The sequence below is a fragment of the Saccostrea echinata genome, unplaced genomic scaffold (assembly GCF_033153115.1).
Source record: "Saccostrea echinata isolate AGI-Se365-2 ecotype Australia unplaced genomic scaffold, CSIRO_AGI_Sech_v1 ptg000047l, whole genome shotgun sequence".
Taxonomy (NCBI): Eukaryota; Metazoa; Mollusca; class Bivalvia; order Ostreida; family Ostreidae; genus Saccostrea; species Saccostrea echinata.
The window spans coordinates 13,703,198-13,716,418 of NW_026889796.1; the positions used below are offsets into that span (position 1 = coordinate 13,703,198).

The 13,221-nt window shown below is 31.3% G+C and overlaps 1 protein-coding gene across 1 annotated transcript in view; it reads left to right on the forward strand.

Moving 5' to 3' along the window:
* The first annotated feature begins 311 nt into the window (after positions 1 to 311).
* Positions 312 to 13,221, forward strand: part of LOC133202341 (beta-arrestin-1-like) — a 31,563-nt gene continuing 18,653 nt past the window's right edge. The window contains exons 1-3 of the mRNA XM_061338145.1: positions 312 to 533; positions 8,267 to 8,297; positions 8,448 to 8,508. Coding sequence (XP_061194129.1) covers positions 493 to 533; positions 8,267 to 8,297; positions 8,448 to 8,508 — 133 coding nt within the window. The 5' untranslated portion in view covers positions 312 to 492. The remainder of the gene's footprint in view (positions 534 to 8,266; positions 8,298 to 8,447; positions 8,509 to 13,221) is intronic.

A 13,221-nucleotide genomic window follows, 5' to 3' on the forward strand; every position in this document is an offset into this window, starting at 1 on the left:
ATCATTAGTTAGAAATTATGAATATTGCTAAATCTTTTCTTACGGATACTGGCTGAGTTATTTGGTTTACTATTTTAAAAAAAAGATCATGCCCGAAGCTAGTAATTATACATATAAAATGAATTGGTAATTAATTTTCTAATTATCTAAAATATTATACTTTATAGGTAGAAAAATCTGAGCCTTCATTGATCAGTCGCTGATCTGAGGCTATTTCTTAATTGGCATTCGATCGTTCCAACTCGTATAAAGAGAAAATCCCGATATTTTTACCATCAGATGCGTGACATCGCTATATTCCAGCACACTGTCTTAAGTAATGGCATCTGAGAAATTGTGTTAATAATTAGCTCAGATGGCATTATCTTGACTTACTTGATAATCAACAACTTTTGATTTGATTGAATCTAGAATCCACTATTTATTGTGCATTTTTTGGCTTGGGCTGCTTTTTGATTCCCAGTTGGCTATTTTTTGTGAAACTATTAAGACATGCCCAAAGAAGAAAACAAGGATTCTTTAGACGTCTGTAGGTAAGTGGGTGATGATTTTTTTCTTCACTTAAAAAAAATCTTTTTATCCCTCCCTAAATCACACTTTTCATATTAAGTTAGAAATTTAAAGGAAAAAAAAGCTTTTGCGAGTGTACACTTTATACAGCTTCATTTTTGTCGCAGTTTTATTTTTCCTGCTTGAACTTTTCACCTAAACTCCGTAAAGTACTTAAAAAAATGGAGAATTAGATGCTGACAGACAATAGTTTATTCAAATGAGAGACAACAAATTTCAGAGTATACGAAAATGACCAAAATGACTATGAGCAAAATCAAGACATGCGCAGGCGCAATACAACCAGGTACGTAAGTTCTATGTAAGTTTTCACTATGTATTAAAATAACAGCAGATTATTGCTACCTTTGTTGGCAATGACTGTGGTTAATATAAGTTGCACTTTTGAAATCATTCATAAGCTGTATATTTGTTAAGCTGTCACTTGCTACAAATACCATGGCTTAATTTCCTACATGCTTGGATACATATAGTTTCCAACCTTTTATACAATTTTTTTATGCCTGAATCTTGACATTTCTCTTTATGGTGTCAGAAAGAAATGTAACTGATAATTTAGACGGTTTGTGACCTGCAGAAGAAGAGCTCTTTTTATTTCCAATTTTTCTCTTTATTATTTTTTTTTATCGGGATGAAGTGTTCACTTATATATCTTTCCTATCATTGTTGCCTCAAAAAATTGATATGAAAAATTATAACAAAAGAAGGATTTGAAAAGTTAATTTCCTAAACTTTCAAATAGTCATTAAGCACTCGATCTTCATTCAATCGTTTATTTCAAAATACACTAATGCATCCTCATTTCATCTTTTATTGCATATAATTTTCATTCCGTTTCTTAGAAGTTGTGAACGTTGTCAAATAAATATATATGCCAAGATTTATAAACAATAGTGGAAGTCAGTGACAGATGAAAGGAAATGGGTTAGGGTTTAAATGACCCAGAATTGTCAACCTGTCTTTACCATTAAATCTCTAGTGTGACTATTGCGTTAGTGTCATTGACAATATCGTATTCAAATCTAAACATGTTTGCCTTGCAAAGATTATGAAGAGTTGATGCCGCAAATCACCCAAAAAAGATGTCACTTAAAATGGACTCTTAATGTTGATCTGCATACTATAATTTTTGTCAAATAATCACTTGGAGACACAGAAGAAACATCAAACTGTAAAAGCAATACATATTAAAAAATACAATTGAACTTTTCTTGATATAATGAGGAAAAAGAAAGATTGGTGCTTTAAACAGTAAAATAAAAGCTGTATAATTCACGGTTTTGGAGTGCGACAACTCATTAAACGTTATACATGACGAAAATGAAAAGTGTTTCCATTAAGCGTGTTAAGATCAATTTGCGAAAACATTATCACTTCAAGTGAGTCTTGACCTAATACATATATTATTATTTGGAGGGAAACGAAACATTTTATTCAATGCATAGCAATTACAAAGAAGAGCTGCTTGAGGACAAATTAATTTAGTTTACTTAAAATTTGTGCAGGGTTTTCTTTGGTGTGACTTTGGCCATTATAGACAGGACTGAACTAGAAATGGCTTTGTTTTGATCGATAGTGTCTTCTTAAATTAGTATATTTTTGGTGATATGTGATGCATTATTTTTTGAAACTTTATCAAATAACAGCCATGTTGATGTTGGAGATCGTAAATGGCTAATCCAATTATCTGACATTAAATATGAATTTTTAGAGACAATATTGATTTTGCGCTTTCCAGTCGTGTTAACTTTACAATGACAATACATAATTTATCATACAGAGAAATAAATTTCATGACCCATTTATGGATTTTGGAAGCGTTCAAGATTAATCAGTATGTAAATTCCTTTTTGATATGCTCCACTGAGCACATTTCACTCGCTATATGTTTTCTTTTAAATGAAATTGTTGTGGAAGATGCTGAAACACAAAAACCGATTAATTAGAATAAAATCTGCATGTCCGTACCCATTTAAGATAATATACATGTATAGAAAAATTATTTTAATGGTGGATTTCTGTTCCTACATTACTCTCTGTTTACATTGGAAACAGTTGTATTAAAGACATTCATTTAATATATTCCATGTTGACCGATAGAGAGATGTCTAAGCATCTTGACGTTGCAGCTCCGCACATTTTGATCTGTGTGTTGACCAGTTTCACAGTCTCATGACTATTTTAAAATATTCTTGATATTTGTCAACAATGATCGGCTTCAAAATATCTTGTATGTTCTAATTCTCCGTTTTTATCTAAGAAGACTTGCTTGAAATCTCTTGCCTTGAAAAGTCTTGCAAACCCATGAATCATAGATCTTTATTTCTCACACAGTACTTTGCTGTTTGTCTCTCTCCTTTTTAAAATATTCAACTTCATACATTTCTTAAATAAGTACGTACACTTGAGTTTAGAAACATTGCTATGTGCAATACAAAGACGTGTTTTCTGAGGTGAGAGTGAAGCCGGGTTTCCATTCCTAGTTTCCCGAGAGTGACATTAACTGGAAACATTTCGGGATGTTAATTTGGTCATTACTGTGGTTGTTTCATTCTGTCTTTCTTTAAAACTAATTTGTCCATGAGTGGTTTGGCTGTTACGCAACTTCCAGACTATCTACATCTCAAAGACCGAGGAAGGGTAAACATAAAATATAATTTAATTTTCTCTCGCTATATATTAAAATATGCTTATGCTAGTATTTTCGAGCAATCGCAAGTTATTTTAATCTGGTCTTTCTGCTTGTCAATAACAACCAATATGAACAGGTATCTTGATTCCTTTTGATGATATTTTCTGTTTTGTGCAGTTGAGCGGTGTAGAGACATATTTGAGGGGAAAAAATATTCCCTTAAGGATAAAAAACACAAACACAGGTTTTTTTTTTCAGAAATCAGCAATAAGTCTGATAGATTTATGTTCATATAGATAATTTGAATAATTTTTACCAGAGCAAATTTAGAAATTTTGTAAGATTTTGTAATAATGTCATAAAATGTATGCAAGAATTTGTTTAGATTTATACAGAAAATGGCATATAGTCTCAAATATGAACACCAAAGCTAAAGAATACTTACAATTTCTTAAAATATACATGCATCGATTTTTGTTTGTGTTATTTATCCTTAACTGTTACATGTACTTATTGACTACATCATTATAGCTTTATTTTCAAAGCCTATGCTTTACGTGTCAAGCTGACCAATTTATTTGTCCAGTTTATAGTGCTCTTCGTTAGGTCATTTAAGTTTCTATAGATGTTTGTATCGATCAGTGTAAATGTGTGTGCTTCTTACAATGAGCGCTTAATAAATGTATCACATATATAACGTCGAGAATTACTAAGAAACGATATTATCGTAGGTCATCAACATTTTCATCAAAACAAAGTCTGTCACATTTTTAAACAGTAAATTCCATTTCAGTGATAACTTCTTGATACAAAATATTTTTTTCTTGAAGTTTTTAAAAAAAAAAATTTTAAAACGAATACTTTAACTGCTGTATATTAGTATGAACTTCGAATCGGGTGTTAATTAATATTTTTAGGTTTTAAGTATGGATAGAATCTAGTTTTTCTCAAAGATTTGCATATCTGAAAGATCATCGGATATTTTTTCGAAAACTTATATCTTCTAAAACTCGTAATAATGCCATTATTTATCTAAACCATTTTACCAGGTTTTATCAGTAAAGTTCACAAAGTAAATACGGAATTGTTTCTCTATTCTATTTTAACAGTTTCTAGTGTTAATTATTCTAATTAACCGACAAAAAATCGTTATAATTCTTCTTCGACTATAGTAAATAGTAGCGTAATATTTTTTTCTGTGAATTTTCAAGAAAAAAATATTACACATAGGAATTCATGCATATTAGCTGGTCTCAATCATGTCTCATCTTAAGAAAGAGAAGGCGCATTTATTGAAGAGCCTCGTTCAACATTTAGGGAGGTTTACAAAATTTATGCTTTTTAAGTATATATTGCATATAGTTTTATTTTTGTGGCAGGTTTCTGTTACTTTCGTGTACATAATTAGATAATGATTACACTATACAACGAAATTAATTTCACCAGTGAATAATGAAGATGACAAAAAAAGCAAATGACACACGAAGAGAAAATAGACGCGCATGTAATGTATTCGTAGAAAATGTGAAAGTAACCAAGACCAATATATGAAGTAAACTACTGCATATACACTATGGATAGAGTAAAAAAATACTCATGCTTAAATGCTGTATGTCATGAAACATCTTTGCTTCAAAGTTGCACGTCATACAACCTCCATGCTTCAGAATTGCGCAACATCCATTCTTCAGAACTGAATGTGAAAACGTTTGAGCTTTAAGGTCATATTCAACGTACATGTATTTTACAAGTATCTTTCCCCACTAATACTTTTCCAAAATATTCTTTCAGATTTAAAATTATAGTATCATTGGAGGTTCTTATTAAAAATAAAAATCAGCATACATTAGCAGGCGTTTTGAAAAGATATTAGAAAAATTAACAAAGATATGGTTTTTGCTGACATTTCCTCAAAATCTGATTCAAAGGAGGTATACAGCATTGTCAGACATCATAATTTCGCACAAAGGTCCACCAATTTTAGAATTGTTATTTCAGGGAATTAGAAAATAAAGTTCAAAACTGCGCTGCGTATATCTTTAAAGGATAAAAATGATAAATAAAATAAAATAAATATAAATAAATAAATCAATAAAGTTAAAAAATAAAATGTATAAAAAATTTAAAATTAGATTAAAATTTAAAGAAATCCTCAGTAATGGTGTATGATGGTATCATATTGATGGTATATAAGAATCAAGAAAGAATCATAAACCCTGAGGCAAAGAGCAATAATGAAGTTTTTTTTTGTTTAGTTTTGTTTTGTTTTGTTTTTAATTTATATTGTATTTTTTAATCCAGTATTCTTTGCTGTTCAATTCAATACACATTATGTGATTTGCAAAAAAATTGACAAGTCAAGGCAGGAATAAGAAGGTTTAGCAAACTTAAGACATTCCTATATGTATTATAGGCGTCCTTTAGCTATAATCTGAAGTTATGAAAAAGATAACGAACACTGACCGATCTTAAAAAAAAACCCAAACTACAAACAATACAAATATGTGAACAAGGCAATAAAAACACGGACCCCTGGAAATTCAGAAGGTGGATTCAGGTGCCTAGGAGGAGTAAGCATCCCCTGTTGACCTGTCACATCCGTCGAGACCTATGTGTTTATCAGGTAGACGGAATATTTCGTAGTCAAATTTAGTATAAAAGCAAAGGTCTAACAAATGGTACCTATACCTAAAAGAAGATAAAAATAATGTTTTTTTTTTATGAAAAAGAAATGATTTGCTTTCAGCATTTTTTTCTAGTATGTTAATATATAAGAAATAATCAACGTTTAACACTTTCTAGGATGCATGTTTTCTTAAGAATGAACCTTTAATTTTGAAGTATTGTTGGATGCCCCATTAGAAGAAGTATTTCATCCTACTGACGAACTTTGGGCTAGTTTCAGTAATTGAAAAAGATTTGTCTCTTCCTCACAATACTGTAGTATTGGAAATGATTTAAATCTAGCTTCTGAGAAATCATCACCAATAAATTAATAAGAAAACTGACAGATAAATAATGTTGTATGACAACTGTAATTTACATTCGAAACTTGAAATGGCAGTAGGCAAAACAATTTTTATTTCATAAATATAATATGTCCAAAATAAATAAATAAATAACTAAAACAAACAAACAAACAAACAATCAAAAAAAAAAAAAAAAAAAAAAAAAAAAAGTAAAAACAAAGGGGAAAAACCCCATACGAAACCATAGATGATAGTGAGCAGTATATTATTTTGTAAAAGAAAATATCAGCACTATAATTTAAAAATTTAAAAATTGGTGGCTACGGATAAAAGTTGAAAATATGATTTAAAACGACATAGTTAAATACACGAACACGTCGTCTTTAAACAATCATACAATACATTATAAGAATTGAGACATTATGAGCCCATTCTACGAAAATTTAAAAGGGAAGAGAAAATACTAGTAAAGAGTACTTGTAACACGTTTTCAAGTGTAAAAATTATGAAAGTAACAAGAACTTATTTGTTAACATAAAGTGTTTCTTAAACTTATTTTCATATTAAGCTTAACTGATTACGTGTTGATCAAATAAGAGAGGCATTAGATGTGTTTTCACAATCCAGGTAATTACACAATTAAATAGGCATGTTTTTGCATATCAATTAATCATTCAACTTATCCGTTAAACTGAAAATGGCTCATATCATTTTTTTTGTGAAATACATCGCAATATGTTTTTATCTTCTGTAGGTTCAGCTTTTCTGTCTTTGAGAAATTGTCTCATTTGGAGCTATAGAAAAATATTTTGTACTTTCCATGCAGTAGTCAACACCAAGAAATGATAAATATAGAAAAATACAACTTGCTTAAGTTTCAAAGTACAGCATGCGCGTCCAAAGTAGCCGAATTAATCAAGCTTTCATTTGCAGACAACTAATGTTGATTAACACGGAGAGGGAGAAAGATTGCTGCGTGAATTTATTTAATGTCTTAATATACATCAAACACTTAAAGAAATCTAGCTTTCATTTGGTTATTAGATGCTAGCATATAAAAATTTTGATGTAATTACATTTCCAGCTCATTCTGTGATGGAATGGTATTGTATCTATAGAATGATAATTTTGGGTTACACAATTTTTCAATTAAGGATTATAATCAAGTCGTGAATAATTCATGACAACTCTTGCTATCACTTTGGCCATAACCACGTATGTTTGCAAATAATTACCAAATTTTACTAAATGAAATATTTTTTCTAGATTGATATATACATTACATTTATGAGAATTCGTCTTCATAAAAACGTACTGCATGGTAGATTTGGCGCCATGATTTGGAAAATTTATTGATGTTTGTAATAAGAATGTTTAATTTCATTTTTAACGATTATTTTGTCTGTATGATATGTTTTCCTTTCACTTTATCACCCAGAATTATAGCATCCTAGCATTCAAAAGCACGATTCTCTTAATCACGAAAAGCGAGCAAGAATCAAAAGCAAATATCAAATCGCAACTCGAGTTTTTCTCGTTTGAAAATATATTTATTTTATCGTCAATAAAGGTTATATGACATGCCCTTCAAACATCATTTTTGTTGAATGGCAAAAATAAAAGCTTGTATAGTTAAATTAAAATGGAAGATCTCTTGATGATTACGAAAATAACATACCAAATTGAGAATTTATGGTTTAAATTTACATGAGATTTTAGAATTAAAATTAAAAACACTATCCCACAATACAATTTGAATCTTTTTCCATCTCCAGAACAGCACCTCATTTACCTAGATATGAAAAGACATCGGCACATTCTCAGAATTAATTTAAAAAAGGAGACTATTCTTTTTTTTTTTTTTTTTTTTTAAATATATGCACTGTATGATGTTTCTATCTATTGAGAGAATTTACTTCCGGGTTATTTTATACTGATGTTTAAATCTTATAATCAAGTCTATGTTTTAAATTTGGAATAAAGAGTTTTCTGTGTTTAATTTCGATTCTGATCCTAAATATACAAAGCGTTAAACAGTATCGTTTTTAATTCTTCAATATTTCGATTAATCAATGTCTTTTCATTTCTCTTCCAGAATTTTCAAGAAGAGTAGCTTGAATGGAAAAGTAAGTAATTTTTGCCTTACACTTGTCTTTATTATTTCTTTACACGTTAATTAAATTAAGAACTGCTGTCAATGCAATTAAAATCGGGCATCTTATATCTGCATTGTAAACTCTGTGGAAAAATGGTTCTTAATAAGATTTTCCCGACAGGTTACAGTTTTTCTTGGAAAGAGGGATTTTCTGGACTACTTGACCCACGTCGATCCCATTGGTGAGTCCATACACGTTTTATTTTAAACCAGCTTTGTTGTCGTGCAGTATCTTAATATTCATTTTCCTCGTGTGCTGAGTTCACGGTTTTCTCACCCTATCGTAATCTATTTAACAAATTCACAAGGATGTATCCTAGGATTTGTGAAAAAAATGATTGTGTGTTGTTTAACTCATATAGAGATGTCAACGTATGCTGATGAAGGGCTTCAAGTTTAGACATTTACTCGGCACTCAGGACCATTGATAAGTGAGGGTTCTTTGCCAAAGCCTACCGTGGCAGGGGTCCTCGATCTTTAGTTCTCATCCGGAAAAAACCTCACGATTTTCACTTTTAATGCCGGGCACTTGGCGAAGGAATATTCACTACCTATGTTCACGTCTTAGATTTGACGCAGCGCGGCGAACGAAAATCGATCCCTGACCTCCCCATCACGAAGCGAAAGCCCTACGACAAGACTACCGTGGTCGACTAAAACCGACTAAAACCTTCTAAGAAGAAACTGTATCTAAAATACATGTGTTTGCAGCTAATACTGATATATACATGTATTATATTTCAAAGTTACATGTACAGACTGAAATGAAATCGGGGTGAAAAGGCATCTGTTCTCCTAAAACGAATTTTCCTACTTTTTGAAGGATCGAAATGAATTAAATAAGTTCAATGGAAACCTCTGCTGGAAATCTTTATTTTTTGCAACCGACGGCATAGTTATGAACTCAGAAACCAGACTCTTCTAGAAGCAATGTATTTGTTTGTTTAGTTATAATTTTTAACAGTATTTTTAGGTCACAATAAGAAAAAAACTTATGCACTTTGATTTGAAGGAAGTCAATGGTCTCTCTATTCCTAATGGTGTTTCCATTAACTGACTAATAAGAGATTTGTTGTACATGTATGTTTTGGAAATGTAAAATCCATTTAATAATTGGTTAAAGCCCATTTATTTTCTTTGTTAGGGATAACTATAATTATTTTTATAGAAAAATTGGATTGTCTTAACATATTTGAAAGCGTGCGATAAGAAACTCAATGTGTTATTAATATTAATGGTTCCTTGTCTTTCTCATGATAAACAATTTATACGAATCTGTAAAAAGTATTTAGAAAATGAGATGGAGAGAGGAAAATCCTATTAGGAACAAAGATGTGATTGTTAAACACAAATGTCCACGCAAATCGCAGCACTGTTATGGCGTACTTCAAAGAAATCAACAGAATATAAACGTGCATAAATACATACCTTTTTAAACTGAATTTATATTTGTAAAGGTACTATATTATCTTATGACTTTAACATTCTTTGAAATAACATTGTATACCCCGCTCTGTACTGAATTTGGTTTGGTCACGTTATTTGATAGTCACGTGATAAATGCATGTAATATGTACTGTATGTAGGTCACAAACAAATTTCAATATCGCAAGGGCATACCCTAGTTAAAATTAAAGTAATAGATTGTTTCTACATAACTTGTAGTTTATGGAAAGTGCTGCTGCTTTAAATAGAATTCGCATTTTATTAGTTTAAATTTCAAGTAATCTGACTAATGTCGAAATATGTGTGACCTTTACCAAGTATTTTATGTACATGTGTATTTATTAAATTATGCTATCGATTTTAGGAAAGCAGCAGCACTTTTCAAGTTAAGGAATAAGTCCGTTATGTGTATTCAAAAAATGGTCAAGATCTATTAAGTGTCTGCCCTTGCGAAAAGGCGATTCAATGAGGCACCTCGGCGTGAACATGCACACCCTGTAGACAAAAACACGATAGAATTAATTCAATACATTCTCTCGATATTTTTTAAATAATGACACTAAACAAACGTTTCAGATTTGTATTAATGGTCTACCTAAGATTTGCAAATAATATTCTGTTTGATAATAAAAAACATTTTTCACTGTGAAAAATTACTTGATCCGCCTCTCACTGCACATAAAATGCGTCAAACTTTACCATGATGACGTCATGTCGACAAGTGCATTGCGATCAGTGACTTCTTTATATCTTGCTGTGTGGGATTTAACTAGCGACAAAAATGAATGCAGTGGTAAGTTTTGATGTAGTTCATTACTCTTATGCAGTTTAGATTCGCAAATTATTTCATTTTCTGTTATTGTGAGGAATTGCTATATTTGTGTGATGTCACAGTAAACTTTTCCCGTATAAATTAGGCCCCGCCCCCTTTATGCAGCCTTAACAGAGCTGCGATGAACAATTTGGGATATGAACAATATTTCCTAAACATTCTACTAGTATTTGCATTGTACTAGTATGTGATTATACGAGATTTTGGTTGAGAGATATGTTGTTTTTCGTTAAGATTTAAATTTACCGCTTATTGTTATAAGTCAAAGCCACCATCTTGTGACCTACATATTACATTTCTTTTTAGTTCACTAACTTTAATGACAAAATTGTAATCTAATTTTCACAATAATGACTGATGGATATTTTATTAGAAATGGTAATGGTAATTTAACAACAACGCTTTATGATAAACGTGATGACTTTAACTTTTCAATCGTCAACTTCCCTTACTTATGCAGCAATATACCCTTATCTCCTGCATACGGGGTTTATATCTCTCAGTTGATTCGATACACCAAAGCATGCTCTACGTATGAACAATTTCTAAAACCAGGTAAGTTATTGACAAACAAGTTTATAAAACAAGAATATCAGCAATCTCGTTTAAAGTCATCATTTTCTAAGTTCTATGGTCGATACAATAACCTTGTCTGCAAATACAATCTATCATTAAGTCAAATACTGACTGACTTTTTTCATACTAATTGATAGGCCATTATTTACACACTGAATTTTTCGACGGATTTTTCCATTATTTCCCGATCATGACAAGGATCACACGGCGGGTATGACCGGTCGACAGGGGATGCTCACTCCTCCATGGCACCTGATCCCACCTCTGATGTCTTAGAGGTCCGTGTTTGCTTTGCTCCTATTTTGTAATGTTTAATGGACGTTTGAGCTCAGTACTGTTCGTTATCTCCACATATTTCATAGATTAAACTTAAAATTCAATGGCAATACACTGGGATTATAGAAGTCTCGCGTGGGGTAATTATTGTTCCGTTTATGATCTATCCTGTATCGACAGTTTAGATTTTAACAAACATGATAAAAAAAATGGCTCAAGTAAGGCGGGGAAACTCGCATAAGAATGAGTGATAGTGATGGTTATATGTAGCATGTCTGTAGAAAATCTTGGAGACTTATTCATGACCTCCTTTCTACTTTCGTTTCGCGTGCACGACGTGCAATTCGAATTACTTCCCTTTGTGTCGCTAGTTTACAACGACCATAGCGACAGAAGATTTTGGTTCAATATTCATTACATGTATGACATTTGAAATAACTTATACAGTGTCTAAATATTCAAACATATTAATTTTAAAAGAAAGAAATTAATTAGGAATCTGTCCCTAACAAAATAATATTTACAGCTACGATTAGGTTTTGGAGTTGTTTAAAACATTAAACGATTTTCAAATTTGATAAATGATCAAGAGATATTATATTTCGATACTGAATAAAAAACTTAAACAGAAATGAAAATTCTGAAGAACAAATAGAGTTCAAAACAAACGGAAATAGACGATTTTTCTCAAATGACACCAATGATCAAGTATTTATTTACCATGCACTCTTTGTTTATATCTATGTAATTTTTAACTTGCTATAACGGTTCAATTTTCTCCAATCCGGATGTTGCCTAATCCGGCCAAAAATTTTGGAACCACTGGTCGCCGGATTAGACAAGTTTTACTGTATAAGCTGCATGAGAAGTGCTAACTATTGATGGTGAATTTTGACACAGTTGTTTGTTGTTGAACCATGGCTGCATTTTCCCAGATTTTACCGATTGTCTAATGCAAAATAGGTCCATATGTATTACACGGATGCTCATTTAGGAGCTATCAAAAATATTTATAAATCTATATAGCGTATTGTCGAATTCGTTTAAACGAATTCGATTTGTTAAAACAAATTTTTGAATTTATCGTTCCTTGCAGTTTTTAACTATCCACATTTGATTAACATCACTTCTTGAATATGTTATTGTGCACTAATATTACTAATGAAGTTTCTCCTTCACTGTACATGTTGTTAATATTTTCGTGAGGAAGAAAGAAGGGCTTGGAAACATTTACTAAAACCCACTACGTATCTTTGTAAGGATTTTTACGACGTTTTAGAATCCAGTATAGGTATTGTAAATAGAATTCAATTTGGTTGCTGGAAATATTTAAAATGTTTTGAACTTGTTTTTTTAAGAATTTCATCCTTAGAAAGGGAAATATGAGTTAGGTTGGATTGCAACTTGTAGAATTAAATCTGAGTTCTTCTAAAATAAAACTGTAATAATGAGCCTTATGAACAAAGGAGACTATGTTGTTACATACTTTGTCAGCTGGGATCAGTGCGCACTGAACATGCATGTCATCTATGTAATTCTTTAGTCAGTGCTGAATTACTGAAAACAGAAGGGTTGATGGTTTTCATATTGCCTCTCAGCCGTTCACCTCGAGGTTTCAAAATACACCCTTTAGTTTTAATCCATTCTGAGGTCTTCGCTTTCATATTTGATACATTTGACCCCATCGCCTGGCATCTTAGACAGACATTATAATATTTGTGAAATCTTGTCGCCAGTTGAATGATCGGGGTTCCCTAAACTTTGG